At 45.2% G+C, this 21,422-nt stretch overlaps 1 protein-coding gene across 1 annotated transcript in view; it reads right to left on the reverse strand.

Moving 5' to 3' along the window:
- LYL1 (LYL1 basic helix-loop-helix family member) overlaps window positions 1-19,840 on the reverse strand; it is a 30,045-nt gene extending 10,205 nt beyond the window's left edge. The window contains exons 1-2 of the mRNA XM_066593638.1: window positions 19,650-19,840; window positions 3,141-3,493 (exon numbers count right to left, since the gene is read on the reverse strand). Of these exons, the coding sequence (XP_066449735.1) occupies window positions 3,141-3,478 (338 nt within the window). The 5' untranslated portion in view covers window positions 3,479-3,493; window positions 19,650-19,840. The remainder of the gene's footprint in view (window positions 1-3,140; window positions 3,494-19,649) is intronic.
- Between the last annotated feature and the right edge of the window lie 1,582 nt (window positions 19,841-21,422).

The raw sequence follows: 21,422 nt of genomic DNA on the forward strand, positions 1-21,422 counted from the left end.
GAAATCCGGGGAGTTTCAAAGTCACTTATTTTTTCTTGCAACTGTAGAAAATTAATTGTGGACTTTATTGAAAATATCAATGATTAGGGTTCATCTAAAATATTGTAATTGCTTTCACAGTAAGTACATCTGCCGGGTTCCCACACGGTGCTTCTGCATAACACGGAAGACTATTGAAAGCTACAGTATGGAATAGGACAGGGGTTGTGCTAGTCCATGCGGTGAACAAAATGTATAACGTGGCATAGGCTTGGTTTTTATAAAGGCAGCCTATGGGTGACTGGCGGCCGAGGCGCTTAGTAGCGATTGCCTGGTGAGGGATGTGAGGGCTGCTCCGTGGGCTGTAGTGAGAGGCTGCTGATTGCAAGCTGAGGGGTGGCGGGCTAAAAACAGCAGCGGATCCACAGATGATTTGACTCTGTCTTTGATGCGGAAATGCTGCGGATTTTGCCATGGAATTTTCGACTGCTGAGAATCCGCAGCATTTCCGCTACGTGTGAACATACCCTAAAAATCACAGACTGTGGATCCTGGGACAGATCCCGATTTAGGGCAATGGGTTTCATGTTACAGGACATGTTTGACCAAAGTCAATGCCTACATATATACTAGTGTAAGACCAACGTATAATGTTCTTCTGCTACAGTAAATGCCAGGTCCTTCTGTTACTGAAATTCATAAAAGCTTTGTGCCAACACATTTTAGGCAACTTTATGATCGCTTGTGGTCCAACCATTGGCACCTTCTCCAATCCCAGGAGTGGGGTCCCAGAGCTCCCCTCATTAATAGAGCAGAGGAGGCACAGGCATACCACCTCTCCATTAATTTCCATGACAGTGACGGAGATTGCTGAGTGCTTTTACTCGGCAGTTTCCCATGCTCCCATTGAAATGCATGGAGGGGTGGAGTGCGTTCTCTGCTCCATTCATGCGGGACCATTGGGACCCCCGTTCTCAGGAGCGGTGAGGTCTACTTTCTTACTAGGGAGCTGTGAATGTGTTACAACAGACAGCTAATTACCCAGAAGGGCCACAATATTTGCATGCAGTCCATGCTCTATTGTGCTGCGCTCAATAGCTTTCTATGCCCTAATTTAAACAATTTTGATTGATTTCCTTTACATCCTGCCAAATTTTCTTTCTCCTTTTTGTCCTGCAAATTAGTGTCAAATCTACCTTCAGTTGAAGTAATCTGACACAAGCAGGCTATAAAAGAAGCATTGCTGCATTGGGTACTGTGGCCCACATGTATTAAACAGGTTTTCAGAAACTCGGATATTAACCCCTTAAGGACATGGCCTATTTTGGGCTAAAGGACGCAAAAATCATAACTTTTTTACTTTTCCGTTGACGCGGCCGTATAAGGGCTTGTTTTTTGCGTGGCGAACTGTAGTTTTTATCTGTGCTATTTTTGGGTACATTGACCATATTGTAAAACTTTTATTATTTTTTTTATGATAACAGGGAGAGAAAACGCATCAATTCTGCCATAGACTTTTTTACAGTGTTATTCATGCAGCATAATTGACACAATCCATTTTTTCAGTGGGCCGTTACGATTACAACGATACCAAAATTCTTACATTTTTTTTTAGGTTTTTCCACTTTTTTTGCAATAAAAACCCTTTTTTTGGAAATCTTTTTTTTTTTAATAGCTGCATTTAAAGTCCTGTAACCTTTTTTGTTTTTCCATGGATGGAGCTCTATGAGGGCTTATTTTTTGCGCGACGAGCTGTAGTTTTTATTGGTACCATTTTGAGGTACATACGGCTTTTTTGATCACTTTTATTGCGTTTTTAGGGAGGCAAAATGCCCAAAATTAGCATTTTGCCTCAGTTTTTTAGTGTTTTTTTAAACACTTTTTTCCGTGCATGTGCAACTTACTGTATGCGTCGTTAGGGACGCGACAATACCAAATATGTGGGATATAAGTTGTTGTTTTTTCACCTTTTTTATGCTAATTTGAGAAAAAGCATAAAGGTTTTTTTTACTTTTTTTTTGACATTTTTCTTTTTTGTTTATTTTTATTATCTTTTTTTTTATACCATTTGGGTCCCTCTGGGGGACTTACAGTACAGCACTGATGATCGCTGTGATAAGGCTTTGCAGGGCCACTGCCCTGCAATGCCTTATCGCTTCTACAGTGATCACAGGCTATGGCAATACAGGACGCCAGTATCTGGCGTCCCATTGCCATGGCAACCAGCCGTGATCTCTGCGATTATATAGCGAGAGCCCATTGACGTCACAGAGGGAGTGCGCATCTCCGATGCACCCCCACTGTTGCAGCAGGAGGTCGGCTATGACTGACAGCCGTCTCCCGCTGCGGGATAGCGCGAGATCACTTATGATCTCGCGCTATCCCCAGGACGTAAGTTTACGCCATGTTGCAGGAAGTACCCCGCTGCCAGGACGTAAACTTATGCCCCGGAGCGGGAAGGGGTTAAAGACCTATTCTCAGGATAATTCATCAACATCAGATCCGTGTGGTTCCATCACTTGAGACCCCACCAGTCAGCTGTAGGAAGAGGACAAGGAGCTCTTCTTAGGTCTGTGATATCACATTCATTAGTCACATGGCCTGAAAGCACCTCAGTCCCATTCAAGCGAAGAGACTGTGCTGCTATACCAGGCAGAGCCACTAAGCAATGCACAGCGCTGTTTCTAATATGCACTGAAGTAGCTGCAGTATCCACTCTAATATCTCGAGTCCCCCTCCCTGTTCTGATATTGATGACCTATCCTTAGGTGAGATCATTAATAACTGAGCCTCAGAGAACAACTTTAAAATTTTGAGTTTAATATGCCAAACATAAAAAAACAAACGTTGAGTGGTTGGCACCAAATTAGTGCACGCTTGATACTAAATTTAGCATAATATCTGGAACCACCTAAAAGTCGAAGAATGAAAACTGCACTCACTATGAGCAGATGGACTATAGATTTACGCATGTATGCCTGGCAACTATACTCTCAGACGTGACTCAGCAGAGTACTGACAGAAGAGGGCATCACTAAGAACAATATTAGGCGCCAGGTTTATACCATCCTATTTGAGGGCAGCATACCGTAGTGACAAAGGCCGGCTGCAATATTTGCATTGCGGAAATAAGTGTTTATTTAGATTTGCTTCATTCTTACCTGGGAAGATAAGGGTGAGCATGAAACTGATGTGGAAATAATGGTCCCCGTATGCCTGGTAGTGCCAGCATCAAGGAGGGTACAGGGCATAAAGCAGTGAGTTCTGGCCGCAGTGCCACTCTGCTGTGTCCCAGACTGATAACTGGTACATGGGCAGGCAGTCCATCTGTTCCCACCGATGCCCGCTTCTCATCCCTGAAGGATTCAGGGGGTGAGACTGGAGGGCTGGCTGGTAGAGTGTCGGCTGTGCTTGGCTGCTTGTCTGCAGAGCTTCCATCGTCTTCCATTGTTGCATATGTGCCGTCACTGGGTACCCCTTTGTCATCAGAAGGACACATTGGACCATAGGATACCTAAGGAACAACAAGAGTGCAGGTGTGTGATCACTACCTTTTTGCTGCGAGTTTGCCCCAGATGCAGCAATCATTAAGAAAAACGAAGGGATATTTTTTATTGTTTGAGTACCACTGATAAGTAGATTGTGCCATTAACCATTTGTGAAACGTGTCTGTGACACTAAAAATCAGGATGCGGTGCAGCAGAAGGAGGTACAAGAATATGCAATATATACGAACAGTCATGTAAGTAAATAATGGTATAGCAACAAGTAAACAATTACCTTTTACCGTAGTTGTACCTCATGCTAGCTATGGCTAACGCAGTCCTACGATTACTAATACTTTGTGCAGAACAAGAAGCACTACAAGCACAGCAGCATCAATAATGCAGTTTCAAAGATCAATCTTGTAGACCAGAGAGACATATCCCGTAGCATGACACACAGTTCATCTATAAAAGATTAACACTCCGCTTCCCACAATAGCGCAAATCAGGAACACAATTTAGATTAACACCACTATCAGCCTCTCTTGAGATTTCAGGGTCAACTCTAATTTATATGGCTATCTCAGTCCTCTCCCAAGTGCTTCAGTCCAGAAGTTGTAACAGCCCTTTGAACACTCACTAGTGTCCCTGTGCCTTCCTTGCAGTAGGCCTGCTGGTAACTCTTTTATCCCAAGTGGTTACACAACTAGTGGCTTCACTGAGGCCGGCCTCACTTACAAGTTGTTGCCAACAAAAGCACTGATGTCTTTCCTGGTCTTAATCCATTGCTCTCACAGCACAATCCCACTTTCTATCTGGCCTCCATGCAGCTCCTCTCGGGCTCAGCCGCCTCCTGTCCCTGGATTACAGCCTTCTCTCAGCCTGTCTGGCAGCAGTTTCTTTATCAACTCTTTTGCAGTCCCTGCGTTCCCCTGCAGGCTTCTGCGCTCTTGGTCTGCTGCACCTGTTACTGTCCCCACACTCTTGTGTTCTCCCTTTTATAGCAGTCTCAGTCAATCAATAAATGTCCTCAAGGTATGCTTCATCCTACTATGCAGGAATTTAGCTGAATTTTTGGTGCAAGCGGTAATTTTGGTGCAATTTTTGTCACAACTCATAGTCCATTGCCATAGTAACATTTTAACTCTTTAGGGTAGCTCCTTATAAAGACATATAGGGTGTAGCTGCCGCTGCCAATTGGTTGAGGTCCAAGGTGAAGTTTTTAACAACTTTTAAAAGATTACAATTAGGCAATGTGTTACATCACCGAACCGTCTTTTATCAGGCATACAAGACAAAAAACAAAGTTGGTAGTAAATACATAAAAAAATGCCCAAAAACAGAGGTAGAGGGAGGAATCGCTACATATAAAAAATGCAACTCTCAAAATTCATATTTAAGAGAAATGTACAGTTGTATGCGCAGACACACGCAAATCAGCCTTGTTTACTATCAAATACCATGAAGTCAATGGAAGCCGTCCGGACGGGTCGCGGATTCCACGGGAAATCAGGAGTTTAAAAAAATCTGTACTGCATATGTCCAACGGTGAGCCGTGCGGACCATCCGCAGTACAAAGAAGAAGGAGAACGACAGGTACGCAGGGTCGACGGCCGCGGTCAGAGCCGAAATCCACTGCGGGAACCCACATGTGGAATCTGCTGTGCCGTGTGCAGGCGCCCTATGTGTTATCTGCCTCCCTCCCATCATCCTATTGTGTGTCAGTGTGGGCCTATTGTTTGTTTCCTTCTAGTTTATTTTGTTGTTCTTTCTTTTCTCCAGATTTGATGATAATTGAGGGGAAATTTAGGAATAAATGGACAAGCATGGAAAGATGATTTCGCTTTGGCAGCCTATCAAATTCGGCCGGGACAAAAGAGGAGATGTGAGAGCTCACACACTCGTTTTAGTAATAGCACTTTACGAGCCTCCAGCTCCGGGCTTCTTCAGGCCGCTGTTTGCACACGTTTCTGCATGCTGACAATATAAATGCACAATGTGCTGAGAATAGAACCCACTGATGCCATGAGCGGGTTCTGTGCGTGTGCAAAAAAGTAGGACCTGCTTTAGCTGCGTATTGTGCAGCAAAGGCCCCCATGGAAGTCTAAGGGAGGTGCACAAATGCGCAATACGCTGTGCAATTCTGTGAGAAACAGAACACATCTGGACCTCCTTAGGCTAAATAGCTTTTTAAATCATGGCGGGGTGTTTTGCGCGCACAGGTGAGCAGGCCCTGGGTATGCAAAAAGTTCGTTATTATGCGCTGATACGCACGCAAATCTACCTTGTTCACAGCGCAAATGCACGGTGCTGAAGCGTGCGCCATTGTGCATAGAAGAACTCTGGCAGTATGTTCCCATGCTGGGGTTTCCCACGCAGAACATCTGCAGCGTTTCCAGGATGACGTGGATGAGATTGTGGCAGAATCTACAGCACAACCGACATTGTTTATGCTGCCGATTTCCCTTTTCAAACAAGGAGGACGACTCCATGTTACATTTTTGTGCGGAATTTGGTGGAAAATCTACTTGTAATAGATACTAGAAAAACAGGTTTCAACCATGTTCGGTTTTGGTATATTTATGGATGCTTAACCCCTTAATGGCCAATACATTTTAGGCCCCTCAGTCAAGTAGGTGGACATCCTCTGTCAATAGCTTGGGTTACATAAAGGTCTTATTCCTTGGGGTGTTGCGCCCTCCTCTGTGTGGTGGATGTCCTTGAGACAGGATATAGGACCTACATTGTGATAATTGTCAAACCTCACAGCATTGTGTAATTACCCCTTGTGCGCTCCGGTGAGTCGGTACTACTCATTCTGGTTACTGGCTGTCTCTGGAGCAATGCCCCATTGTAAGTTACCACTAGTCTCTGCAAGAGAAGCAGATCTACGAAACATGCTACAAATGGATTAGGCCTCATTCACACGGATGAATGCATTTTTGGTCAGTGAAAAATGCAGCATTTCCTTTGTGCAAATACGTGACGTAATAAGTGCGATTATGGATGTTTGATAACCACATAACTTGCACGCACATTGCGCAGAGGATAGAGACGATTAATTATGCACACTAAGGGCTTATTCACAGGAGCGTATATCGGCCGCTGTTTTCACGGTCAGCCGATATATGCTACCATCTGAGCTGTCTATTCCCTTCCATCCCCGGCTCTCTGCCTCTCTCCTCCCATCCGGCTGTTTGCAATGGGAGGTTTTTGCTATGTGAAGTTCGCGCCTGTAAAACGTGACAAAGTAAAGCTATTGATGCGTGTGGGAAAAGATAGGCCTTGCCCTATCCTTCTCCATGTTATACAGAAAGCTGCCATAGAAGTCTATGGCAGCCTCATAAAAGGGAGGGGGAGGGAGTTACCCTGCGGACAACACTGGGAAATGAAGACAGCTGGGCCTAATTTGGCGTTAAATTGTCATTCTATGAAATGGTGTAACGCGCATGCTTGTGAACTGACATATCGGGCACAAGAATTACATGACTGTGCGCACACAGGGCGGTTTCAGACGGCTCTATGCACGGTTATACTCGCCACTACAGAGCATAGTTGCACATGAAAAAGGTTTTATTTTTTCTGGTCGGCCATTCAAACTCCGCGCCATAGCACAGTAGCTTGATAAAAATAGTGTGAAGTAGGTGCCGCCCGCATCCATGTGTAGCGGAAAATATCAGTGTGGAATTCAGGGATTTCTGCAAATAGTCAGATCAGCGGCACGTTGAGTCTGTTGCAGATTTGGAGCTGCTTCGGTCTGGCGCCTGTATTAGCGTATTCGCGCATGAACCAGTGATCCCTTAATTTTTTTGACTATTCAAACTCTGCGCTATTGCACAAGAGTTTGAAAAAGAAAGCACAAAGTTAGGTCCTGCCCAGTCTTACGTGTAAGAAAGATGAGACAAGTCCTATATTTTCTCGATGCGTAGTATTACCGCAGAGAATCCTGATAGTGAAATCAGTGGTTTCATTTCATCGCGTTATGCGGCCGTGATTTTCACGACTGTGTAACGAGACTAAAACGCGCCCATCTGTTTATTCTGTAATAGCCATGTATTCCAATACATTATAGCCTGTGCAGCAGGCATTATTTTAGGACTGCTCTTAGGTCTAGGCCTAAAAAATGCCCAGCATGCTCTTAAAGGCGCTTTAGAGGCAAAGTATGCGCTCGCCATACTCAGAGAATAGGGTTTAAACACATGGGCGTGTTTTAGTTTCAATGGTTTCGTTTTCATTATCAGGATTCTCGCGTGTTAATACTACGCACAAGAAAAGACAGGACTCGCTCTATCTTTCTTGCACGTAAGATTGGGCAGGACATATCTTCTCGTTTTTTTTCCCCAAACTCCTGTGCTACGGCGCAGAGTCTGAGCAGCCAGCGAAAAACCTTGTTTATGTGCAACTACGCTCCATGCTGGTGAGTGTAGTTGCGCATACGGCCGTCTGAAACCAGTCTACATCCACAGTGGGAAAAATCCACTACATATGAAGGAGGTTTTGCAACCTCCTTCAGACAACCGTATTTGGATGCGGAGAAATCCTGCTTAATATGCGGAGAATAGAACGCATTGATTTAAAACAAAAAATAGGACCTGCTCTTTTTTGTGTGCATTTGCGCACCAAAGAGCTCCATACAGGTCGTTAGGACCTGCGTACATATATACGCACGTGTATGCACAATATGCTGCAAAAACCCGCGCACATTGGCACCTACTTTGGCTTAAGGGCTTCTTCACACAACAATGTTTGATTGGGTATTTGCACAAGTGGAGAATAGAACCCAGTGATTTCAATAGGTTCATTCTTATGAGCGTGTATTTCGTGCGTTCGTAAAAAAAGTAGGACTTGCTCTATTTTCCTGCGTTTTGTGTAGCAAAGGTCCCATAGAGGCCTAAGGTGAAATGTACAAGTACTCAAGGGTGAAGCGTAAAACACTGTTCGAAACCTTATTAGGTCCTAATTAGCCTTTTAAGCCACTAATGGGTGTGTCACGCGAGCGTGGGAACTGGCTCTGGGTGCACAAAAAGTACAGTAATATGCGCAGATACATGCGCAAATGTACCTTCATCGAACCTCGTTCATGTGCCGCGGCGAGCATTTTTGTGCATATGGTCATGTGAAGCCACCCTAGTTGCCATTTAAATCAGGGCGGGGGAATCATCAATGAACTAGCGATGCCTGCGTAAAAAAAGCTGCGTAGGAGCGACTGTATTTTGCAGTACGCTCGGCTGGAGCCACCCTTAGGGCTCCTTCACACTAGTGTCATTTTGATGAGTAGGCCCGTCACAAAAATTGCATCTGAAAGAATCAATGGTTTCCTATGGGTACTTTTTAGATGAATGATTTTTTGGCATACCGGTATTTAACTCCATCAAAAAATAGGACTTGTCCTATCTTTTGACTCCTATGGGACTCTATGCAAACTTGCCGGCAGAGAGAATTTAATAGTGGCAAGCACTGCTAAACAATGACAGTATTGGGACTCAAACCCAGGAGCTCCTGTCAGTAGCTAGCCAGTAGCTCTATCTGCTGAGCTATTCAGCTTGCAGGACAGTTCTGCTGATAAACCTTGTCCTTGCTCCTAGTTTATTGTCCCTGTGTTTCCCTGACTGACTCCACCCTGTGTTTTCTTTGATTGGACATGCTATAAAAGCCTGGCCTTTCCTCAAGTTCCTTGCATGTTTATTGAGCTTTCAGTCTTTAACCCCTTCTTTAGCCGGGGCCGCTCACTACGGCCCTCGGTCACTGCTCCAGGCTCTCGGCTACCTTTAGTAGCCAGGAGCAAGGAGACTTTAAATTTCCCAGGCCCTCCTCAGCTTCTGCGCTTGCGTCCGCCATTTTGCTGATGGGCACATGCGCCGAAGTTGGGGAAAGGTCCGCGGATATAGATCCCATCCGCAGACATCGCCAGAGGCCTTAGGTAAGTAATTCCCCCTCCCCTCACGGATCAGATCCGTGATTGTAGGTGAAACTTTAACTTTTTTTACTTGATCAACGTTTTCTATTGGAAAATGGCGGTCACGTGACCAGGAACCGCGTACTGCGGTCCCCCGTGAAATCTCCAGGGTCTTGGCTATGTTTGGTAGCCAGGAGCAGGGAGATTTTAAATTACCCTGCCACTCTGCGACTTTTGCGCATGTCTCAATTTAAATCCTCTGTACTGCATCGCCCTCTCCATGTACCAACCCTTGGCTTACCTGACCATGATGCCCACCCTTGCTGGCTACCACCCGAGACTTCAGTCCAGTGCTTGAACGTGACAAAATAAACACGTCCAAAACATGGGAGTCCATAGTAGCCACTCTGAGAAAACAGGTCGACGAACTACAAGAGTTCCGTGGCACCTATCAGGAGAAAGTTACGGCCTTTCAAAAGGAGGCAGATATTTTACAGAGACAACTGCTTGAGTTGTGCAGTTCCGATGCTGATATCTGCATGCCACTACCATCGAAGTTTGGTGGCAACCGCCGCCAGTATTGAGGATTCCTGATCCAATGCCGCCTCTATTTTCAGATGAAACAGACTCCATTTACCAGCAATAGAAAAAATGTGCTGTTTATTGTCAACCTCCGGATGAAGCACTTGCATGGGCTTCGCCATATGTGGAAAACAGAAACCATCTCAATGATCTCATCACCTATATTGCAGCCATGGATCAAGTTTTTGATGACCCAAATTGCTGTTCCACAGCAGAAGGAAAACTACACAGCCTACGACAAGGACGACGTTCTGTCACTGAATATACGGCAGAATTTTGTTGCTGGGCCACTGATACCACGTGGAACCTCACCGCACAGCAGAGTCAGTTGTGACTGAACTAAATAAAATTACGATTAAAAATCACTACCCTCTTCCCTTGATTCTAGAATTGCTGGAGAGACTCTGTTCTGGAAAAAGATTTATCAAACTGGATCTAAGAGGAGATTACGATCTTATACAGATTCGTCCATGGGATGAGTGGAAGACTGCTTTTAGAACGAGATATGGACATTTTGAATATTTGGTTATGCCTTTCAACCATTGCAATGCTCCTGCCATCTCTCAGCATTTTATTAACAATGTGTTTTGAGACCTGTTGGATCAATTAGTGGTGGCTTATCTTGATGACATCCTTATCTTCTCTGACAACTTGGAGGAACATCGCAGGCATGTCCGGCTGGTCTTTGAGCGTCTGCAAAACATCTGTTACGTGCGTGTGGGCTAGTGAGCACCGGGCCCACACAAACTATAGATGCCAGTTATTAGTTGACATTTTGATCAAAATATGGAAGCTAGCGGGCCATGTCAAGGCTCCTGGTTATACCACTAGTCCCTACACTAACCAGCGGCACAACCAAACAAAACCCAAAACACAAACCTTTTTTGCAGACACCACACATAGAACCTGCTCACACCACACAAAGAATGAGAACAGAGAAAGCTGACCACACCTACACCTGGAAAGACAGCTGACCACACTTGGGAATACAGCTTTTATGTGGACTGACCTAGAGTAATTGGCTGACTGGAGACAAAAGCCCAGCCAGGGCTGAGGTCACACCTCAGCAGGAGAACACCAGAGCACCTATAGAACCATAGGTTTCAGGAGACAGACGTGACACTACCCCCTTTTAAAAAAGGGGGCCTCAGGACCCTTAGGCCTCATGTCCACGGGGAAATATCCGCAGCAGATCACCCACACGCATGATCCGCGCCCCATAGGGATGCATTGGACTCCCGTGGGTAATTAAATACCTGGAGATGTCATTTTCCCCTGAGGCGCAGATTGCATGTGCGGGAAAACACCTGCAGCATGCTCCATTTTAGTGCGGGTCTCCAGCAGGCTTCTATTGAAGCCTATGGAAGCCATCTGGATCCGTGGCACACCCACAGCTGAATTTAAAAAAAAAAAGAAAAGAGTGCACGGTGTATGCCTGGTACGCTGCCGGCATGCCGAGCACATCCCTCGGGCCGAAGAAAGAAGATCCGGCTGCGACGGAGGGCAGATCCGCAGCATCCGGGAGGTAAGTAAAATGTTATTTTCAGGCCTCATGTCTGCGGGAAAAGAGGGACCCGCTGCTGGATTCTGTATGGAAAATCCGTGCGGTCCCAAATTTCCCCGTGGACATGAGGCCTTAAGGCATAAAAAAAAATGTTATGCAACTCTTCCAAACCATGCATGTAAGCAGGGCTTATCTAAAAAGGCCCTGACACCAAGGCAAAGATTTCAAATAGAAAGGAGTAAAAAATTGTGCACCTCAAAATAGAACCTCTGAGCCTTACACAACCAGCCTCAGTCACAGAAGTCTGCAAAAAGAGTGCACAGTCCAGAGGGAAAAGATGGAAATCCCTCCTGCTGACATAGTGTGCACAGGACTTATCTGTACGGGCCTAGTACTGACGCCAGGCAGTCAGGAGGAGAAGGAAAAACTAATACAGATAGTGTCATACCCAGAAAAAAAGCACAACAAAAAGACAACATAGTACATAACATATGAACACCACTCAAAAGTCATGCACCAATGCAACCAAAGAGGTATGGAGCCACCACACCCACCATACAACGGGAAGGGGCGCCAGGCATCACCCACTTGGCATTCAAGGAACACCATGGTTGGTATCACCAGTCTACCACGCACAAGAGCATCCGATGTTTGGAGGCCGCACCTGCAAAGGGATAAGGAGAAATCTGCAGGTGTATGCACCCACGTGGACAGTGTACCACCCACTACTCAATGCACGCACCCCAGAACGTGCGGAGGGGAGGGACAGCAGGTGTCTAAACCATCTTCAGGGAAGACGTGGGAATACGCTCCAACAAATGAATGCAAAAACACCACATTCTGAGCATCGCAACATAATTATGTTATGTTTATGTGGGCAAGTGAGCACCGAGCCCACACGAATGTTAACAAGGATTGATAGGGAACACCAGGTGAAGCTACCATAGATTAACACCTCTCCCTATCTTCTACTAGGGTAAGTGACAGACCTACCTGAGTGGGGACATTGCCCCAATAAAGGGCGGCCCAGTGCTCTTCAGATCTGGGCCCTTGCTGCTTCTAGGAACCCATGCACCCTGGATAGGGCACCTACACATGGCACCACTGACAGGGACAACTGGACAGAGTAAGAAGACACACAGAGCCATAATCACACCATACAGCAGCAAACACGCAGCCATTAGTAGCAGATATAAATGCCAGGTATTAGTTGACATTTTGATCAAAATATGGAAGCTAGCGGGCCATGTCACGGCTCCTGGTTATACCGATAGTCCCTACACTAACCAGGAGTCCAGCGACACAACCAAACAAACCACAAACCTTTCTTGCAGCCACCACAAATAGAACCTGCTCACACCACACACAGAGAATGAGAACAGAGAAAGCTGATCGCACTCAGACCTGGGAAGACAGTTTTATGTGTACTGACCTAGTGTGATTGGCTGACTGGAGACACACACACAGAGCCAGCACAGTCCCCCACACTTGAGTAGGAGAACTTCAGAGCATCTGTAGAACCAAAGGTCTCAGGAGACAGACATGACAGTATTATCTCTATGAGAGCCTTGTGTGGCGCAGAGTGTAAGCTCTCACCTGTCACCTGAAGGTTGCAAGTTCAATCCCTGCATGATTCAGGTAGCCGGCTCAAGGTTGACTCAGCCTTTCATCCTTCCGAGGTTGGTAAAATGAGAACCCAGCTTGGTGGGGGGGTAATAAATAAATTACTTTGAAGCGTTGCTGAATAAGTTGGCGCTATAGAAATAACAAGATTTATTTTGTATTTATATCAAACCGGAGAAATGTGAGTTCGAACAAACCCAGATGCAATTTCTGGGATATATCATCTCTTCATACGGACTGCGTATGCATCCTAGCAAGATTAAAGTCATCGTAATTGGTGCATTCTGAGAAATTTAAAAGATGTACAACACCTCATCGGATTTGGGAACATCTACAGAAAATGTATAAAAGACTTCTCCAAGATCATCTTACTTATCACCTCCCTCCTTTCATCTCAGAATCACAAAAACCTTGGAACTCCTGCTTCATTCCTTCTGGTGGCCTAATTGCAAGGGTGATGTGAAAATGCATGTCGCCTCTTGCAACACGTGTGCATGAAACAAAACACCATGAGCTCGTTCTTTGGGCCTCCTGCAACCACTTCCAGTTCCATCCAGGCCTTGGGGATCTATGGACTTTATTGTGGATCTTCCCCCTTCTAAGGAAATGACTGCCATCCTGGTTGTAGTCGACTGAGTCACAAAAATGGCTCATTTTATTCCCATCAAAGGGATTCCCACAGCTGAACACACTGCAGAATTGGTGATCAGGGAAACATTTAGACTTCATGGGATTTCTGATGACGTGGCCTCTGACAGAGAGGTTCAGTTCACATCAGGATTCTGGAAGAACTTTTGTACGGCCTGCTTTCCATCTTCAGTCCAATGGTCAGACCGAGAAAATGAACCAGACTCTAGAGCAGTATCTCTGCACCTCTCAGAGTCCATTTTTTAAAAATTACGGTATACATCCCACCTTTATTCCGGGCTTCCTGTTAAAACCGTCACCCACAGGCTGACGGCGTTACAAGAAACTCAGAAGAAGGTAAAAGAGGTACTACGAGAGGCCCAGGAGAATTACAAGCAAGCAGCGGATGGACACTGCAAAGCCTCTCCTACCTTCCAGGTAGGTGTTAAAGTATGGTTATCAACCAAAAAGCTTAACACCCATGTACCCTCTCCCAAGCTTGGCCAAAAGTTTATTGGGCCTTTCCCGATCACAGCGAAAAGAGGCCAGGTGGCTTTCTATCTGGATCTTCCTGACAGCCTGAGATTCCACCCAGTTTTCCACGTGCCACTCCTAAAACAATTTCAAAGAAAACCCCTTCGCGGGAAGGACTCAACCACCTCCTCCATTGGTAGCTGTCAGAGGAGAGGAAGAGTACGAGGTGCAGAAGATTCTGAACTCTAGAGATTTTAGAAGAAAATTACCTGGTCCAATGGAAGGGATACGGCCCAAGGAGAATTATTGAGAGCCAGCATCCAATGTCCATGCCCCTAGGCTGAAGAAGGAGTTCCACTGGAAGTATCCAGGAAAACTGGCCACTGGGATGTCCCGAGGCCATCCTGGAAGGAGGAGTCAACTGTCAGGACTCACACCCAGGAGCTCCTGTACTCCCGGCAGTAGCTCTTTCTGCTGAGCTATTCAGCTTGCTGGACAGTCTCCCTCACTGACTCCACCCTATGTTTTTCTTGATTGGACATGCTATAAAAGCCTGGCCCTTCTCCAGTTCCTTGCATGTTTATTGAGCTCTTAATTGTTAAACCACCTCCTTCATATACCTGCTCTCTCTTAAAGAAGATTGTTTTCTGAGTACTAACTTGTTTCCTGACTACATCTCTGCTTAAATCCTCTGCACTGCATCGCCCTCTCCGTGTACCAACCCCTGGCTTGCCTTACCACGTTGCCCGCAGCCAGCCGTTCAAGTGATTTTAAGCTCCAATAGCCACGATTTTTTAACGTGGCCATCGGAGCATTAAAATGACGTTCGTGTGAAGAAACCCTTGCCCTGTGCTTTGTCTACAATACATCAAACATGGCTGAGGACTCCAAAGCCAACCAATCACACACTCACTAAGTGCACAACTTGTAAAAAAGAATACATCCTGAACTCATTAGGCTAAGTGGCCTGTTATATATGGGATTGTTTGTCTGCCGTGCGCAAATGAACATGCCTTGCCTGCGCAAAAAGTAAAGTAAAATACGCCAATACGTGCACTAAAAACCTCGTACATAGCACCAATACACCCGTGTGAAGGAGCTCCGATACTGTCATAATTTGCACTAATTTCCATTTTCTGTTTGTATTTTGTATATAGTTTTTTACTGACTAAATACGGACAGTACAATAAGCCATTGAAGTAGCCCCCCGCACACTAGTGTAATGGGGTGTGCCGTCTGTATTAGGGCTTAAACACATGAACATATGCGCAAATACCTCGCCACAACAGAGCGTATTCGTACATGAACAAGTTATAAGTCTTCGTCGTTGTGGCGTATTTTTAACTGCTTAAACCCAGCGCTATTGCGCACGCAAGAAAAATGCAGACAGATAGGGCAAGGCTCATCTTATATTGTGCGTAGGAATTGCGTACGAGAAACATGCTTGTGAGAATGAACCCAATGAAATTAATGGCTTCGCTTCATCACGTTTTGTGGGCATGATTTTCACGCGTGCAAAAACCTCTGCAAACACATTTGTCTGTTTAAGCCCTTAATCCATGGACAGCACATGGCCCCCATTATAGGGCTATCAGGTTATGCATCTTGATGTTTTTTCACACAGATCAATGGTCCGCGAGAAAAATCTCATTGCATGTCCAATTTTTGTCCATATCATAGATGAGAAATGGGACGCTTTACTGCATGTGAATGTGCAGTGTTCACGTGAATCGGACAGAACACGCATAGATGTCCGTGTGCTGTCCATTCCGAGTGGAGCCTCAGCCTCTCAGGCGCAATTCACATTCATGGCTAGTGTCTACCTAGCCTGAGGGCAAAAACAGATGAGCGCATGCGCTAATACACTCGCTGCTACGGAACCTATTAGCGCATGAATTTATAATTTTTTTTTCAGACTATTCAAACTCCGCACTAGCGTGCACGACTTTGAAAAGAAAGCGGGGAGATCGGTCCTGCCTAATCTTTGTCACATGTAGTATTAAATTGGTATATTCAGACATGTCTTTTACAATGTTGTGTTAAAAAAATTGCAGCATGTCTAAGGCCGGGCTCAAACAGCCGGGCTGGATTCTGCATGTGGGTGGCCCACAGCGGATTTCAGCTGTGAGCCTGGCCAGTGACCCTGCATATGGCACTTACCTGTATTGCGGATGACCACGGAGGCTTGAGGCAGTCATGCACAATACAGGTTTTCATGGTGGATATGTCCGGGCACGCCGGCCGACGTGCCCGGTGAATGTGCAGTGCCTTTTTTTCTTTTTTGAATCTCCTGCTTTCCTGCGGATCTGCGGAACGTCCACAGTGACAGCTGCGGGCGGTCCGCGGATCGGGCGTCTCCCTTTGACTCCAACGGAAGCCGTTCCTGCAAGATCCGCAGGAAACTGGAGCATGCTGCGACTTCTTACCACGCATGCGATCCGCACACCAGGAAAAAAAATCGCATCCGCATGCTTTTAGCTGACTTGCAGACGCTAATGCATCCCTATGGGCGGTTTGATTTGCAGATCTCCCGCACGTAAGTGTTAACTGTTAGGGTGCCTACCCACTAGCGTTTTTTTTACTGCGAAATTCGCAGCGTTGTTTTTTTTCTGCAGGGGTCTTTGGGCTATGGGACATGCAAAGCTAAAATCGCGCGATTTTGCGCGATTGCGATTTTTACATTACAAGTCCCATAGACCCCCTGCAGAAAAAAAAAACCTGCGAATTTCGCAGTGAAAAAAAACGCTAGTGGGTAGGCACCCTTAGAGAGAGAGAGAGTTTGCCGGAGAGGAATTTCACAGATAACTTGGACTGTGGAATATCCAGATACCCCAAGAATCCTCCCTGTTGCACCGCTCTGACGTTTCTGTACCAAGACTGTTTATGTGGATTTGAGTTAAACGAGCGGAACCGACCGTCCCCGGTTCTTGCTCAGAAAGTTACTCTGTGTGGACTCCTTTATTGCGTCTGTGAGATCCACCATCATGAGTGACAACTAGAGTTAAGGTAACCCCCCTGATTACTACCCCTGTGATCTCCCCCAGCGGTAACACGGTTGGGTCCTGAGCTACCCCCAGGGGAGGAGATGGTAGAGCCCCGTGACAAGGCCTTTCTCTACACCGCTGTCTCCTCGGCTGTGGGCCCGCTCCTCGGACGCTGCACCCATGTTTTACCACCAGAGTGCAGGAATTTGAAAATAACTGCTGGAAGGCATGTACCGCCTGACCTCCCCTGCAGGGGGTTTAACTACGTGTGGTGAAGATGGGGCAGGTCCTATCTTTTTCTGGACATACAAATCACAGGTGGGAAAAGAGGTGGTCAAAACTAAACCACTGAAATCCCATAGATCAGTGGTTTCGTTGTGTCCCGTTATACGGCCGCGATTATCATAGCAGTATAAGGGGAGAAAACCAGGCTCGTCTGCATCCGCCCTAACGATCGTTCATCCCCCCAACAGAGTGTGAGTCGGTCTGTATAAAGGCCTGATGGATGAACGCTTGTCATCGCTGGCATACAGTGTCTGCCCCTTGGGGGTTTTCACATGGGACGGAGTGAGGCGCACAATACACCGGAAGCCGGGGTAAATTACACACCAAAATCCGCATGCTACACAAATATGTCCGTCTGAAGCCGCCCGTACAGCCGGGCTACCTTACAAAACGCCAAACCTGATAGCGCTTCACCATTCATATGTTATGCAACTTCACTCCTAAAGATCTCTTCAGTACCCACGTGTGACTGGTGAGCGGCACTTCCACCTATTGTCTCCCCTAACCAGGACCCTCCGCTACGCCTTTTCTTCCTGTCTAATGCAGCATGCATCTGGTTTAATGCTACCTAATCCCACATGAACAACATCTGCTGGATTAGTCATTCCAGATTATTGGATGAATTAGCCCAAATCAAATCCTAAAGGCTCATTCACACCGCTGTACGCCATATTGATCTGTAAGAACACTACGTATGTGCGTCGGCATGGTTTTTACATTTGTGTTACATCCGTATGTCATCTGTTTTACACATGTGCAAAAGCAAACAAGCACAAAAGGCCCAAGTGATGTCATAGAAAACGGGGTGCAAAAAAACACATTGAACATGGATCCTAATGCGTGTTCGCTGCAGTTTTTTACGCTCTCATAGACTTTGATGGGTGATTTTGCTTTGTGAATAGGGACCAAAATAAGAACTGCTGCAGTTTTTTTTATGTTTGTTTTCCTTTCCATTCAACGTTGGTCTGTAGAAAAACGCACGTTGAATACATCAATTCAATTCAATCGGTTCGCGTACCGTCCGTATACAGTCATTAAAAAAATTACAGACCAAAAGTACACCCATATGATGCGCCTCATTGTGTTATCTCGGCTCAGCCTCCCACTTTCCTCAGATTCCAGACTATCTTGCAGTCTGTATGCTGATGCATTCACAACTCTGCACTGTGATGGTAGATTAAAGCAATTTTACTGCAAATATTTCCTCTTTCTCCCTGTCTTTATATAGCACGTGAGTAAAGATGACTAACAAGCTGAAACGTGCTATGCAGATACAGCATGGCGAAATGCAGGCATCTGCACGGCGAGAGTGCGGGATAGGTTTGTCAGAGCATTATTGTCAATCTGAAGGGTGCGTGAAGGGGTTAATTCTCTGCACACATCTATCTGCCACTCTCACAGTTCTCCTTTCCACTAAGAATAGATTTTGGGAGGTTAACACATACTGCACCCTCTGATAATCTGATTTTAAATAACTGTGCGTACAGCTAGTATGCAAACACATGTGCCGTGTAGTGTAAAAGAACATATATAGTACCGCATGTACACACCAGAAATATCCAATAATACAGCCAGAATAGATAGACTGCATAGAGGTAATATGCTATAAAATTAGACAGTTATGGGATAGAGAGACTAATAGGTTAAATACATGATAGATAGATAGATAGATAGATAGATAGATATGAGATAGATGGATAGATAGATATGAGATAGATAGATAGATATGAGATAGATAGATAGATATGGATAGATAGATATGAGATAGATGGATAGATATGAGAGAGATAGATAGATATGAGAGAGATAGATAGATAGATAGATATGAGATAGATAGATATGAGATAGATAGATAGATATGAGATAGATAGATATGAGATAGATGGATAGATAGATATGAGATAGATATATAGATAGATAGATAGATAGATAGATAGATATGAGATATTAGATGGATGGATAGATTTGAGATGGATAGAAAGATACAAGATTGATATGAAATAGATAGATATGAGATGATTGAGAGATAGATATGAGAGAAAGATAGATATGAGATAAAAAGATACAACATAGATACATATGAGATAGATAGATATGAGATAATAGATAGATTTGAGATAAAAAGATACAAGACAAATACTTATTAGATAGATAGATATAGATGAAGCTACAGATAATACACATGCACCATAGCATGTGGACAGACTTACCCGTTTCACGGCACACACACACCAGGCAGAAATTACATGATCCTCCTTTCTCTCAGGGGTGGGAATCGAAAGTCATCTCCAAATAATCTCCAAATAATTGGGTGGGTGTGGTATCTTCTACAACAAGTTTATGGTGGTCTAGCTGAATTTTTGTTCATGGTCTATGTAAGTCTACAATCCACTTTGCTACTGGAAAGGTGGAGTTAGTCTACAGTAAGGGGAGGGAAGGTTAGGGGAGACCAGTACATGGGGGGGGGGGGGGGTTTCCTTTTCTCCTTGGTCGGAGGAAGTCTGGGTCTATAGATAAGAGACAGGGGTCCGGTCTGTCCAGACTGATAAGAACAATCCTTCAAATCCCTCCCTCCTTTCCATAACAACTGGGAAATTTCATACACGTGTCCTATTTGTGTTTTCACACTTTATTTGCACAGGTAATCGTTGAGTTTTTTTCTCATCTCATTGAGTCGTACAGCTTCCAAGCTTAGAAATGTGTTATTTATTCATATTTCATAAGCATATAAATGAACAGAGCTTACAAGCTAAAGCCATCCATACACAAGGCGATGGCCTGTGCATTGGGAACTATTGTGTTGTTAAGGGATTATCTGCTTTGGACAATCCCTACTTGTTAGAAGAGTTCCTTAGTGTCTCCTGACACATAGTTATAATGAAGGCGATGACAGTTCAGCCTCCTGACTGTGTATTTAGGTGACTATAGAAGGTAATGATATCATACTGTCCTCCCAGCAGGCAGAGATGGTACTGGCTGTAGCTGGTCATTTGTTAAGTATTTGCGTGCGCAACAGCGTTTTTTACTGTACTTTTTGGTCACGCAAAACATATGCACTGATGCTCTCGGCCATTGAAATGGCCAATTAGTTTAATAAGTTCAAGATGTGGTCTTTTCCTGCGCATTTGCGCTGGAAAATATCGCGTGTTCTATTTTTTTTGGGGGGGGGGGGGTGAAACAGTTGTGAAATCAATGTGCTCTATTTTCTGCGTATTGCGCATGCAAAAGTTTTGTGTGCAAATATGTTTGTGTAACACAGACCTTAAAGGGGTTTTGTCATTAAAAAAAAAATCAAGACTTACCTATTCCTCCCCAGGCAGTCCTCTTACCGCATCTTCTACTCGCTGATCTTCTTCAGTCCCCCGGGTCACCTAACCGGCCGGATCCTCTTCTTGTTATGGAGCATCCATTTTCGGAAATTCTTCTATCTGCAGGTCAGTGTAGGTTACATCACTAGTGACATAGCATTCCCTGCCTAGCAGATAATGCCGATCTATTGCCGAGACAGCACATGCTTGCTGTCTCACCATGAGTGTTCATATACCATTGCAGAGAGACAGAGTGCATGCACAGTCTTGGCAATAGTTTGGCACTTCCTGCCAGGCAGTGAATGCTACGTCACAAGTGACACAGCGTACATTGCCCTGCAGGAAAGAGAATGCCGGCAATGGGCGCTTCATCATCAGAAGAAGAATCGGACGGCTGGAGGTGATGTGACCCAGGGGAGTGCAGTAGACAGGAGAAGATCGGCGAGGAAATGCTGTAAGGAGTCTGCCTGGGGAGGAATAGGTAAGGATAGAATTATTTTTTTCCAATGACAGAACCCCTTTAAGTCCTGTAAGTTGTGAGATGTGGTTGGCAGTGACATCCTGGCCCGGCTAGTCTAGCTCCGATGGCCGGCATCATTGGAAGTCACTCAGATCGCTGGATTTTCCCATCTAATGTGGATTAACACTGAAACTGATCCAGAAAGCATGTCGCAA

Source organism: Eleutherodactylus coqui, chromosome 2, assembly GCF_035609145.1.
Source record: "Eleutherodactylus coqui strain aEleCoq1 chromosome 2, aEleCoq1.hap1, whole genome shotgun sequence".
NCBI classification, from domain to species: domain Eukaryota; kingdom Metazoa; phylum Chordata; class Amphibia; order Anura; family Eleutherodactylidae; genus Eleutherodactylus; species Eleutherodactylus coqui.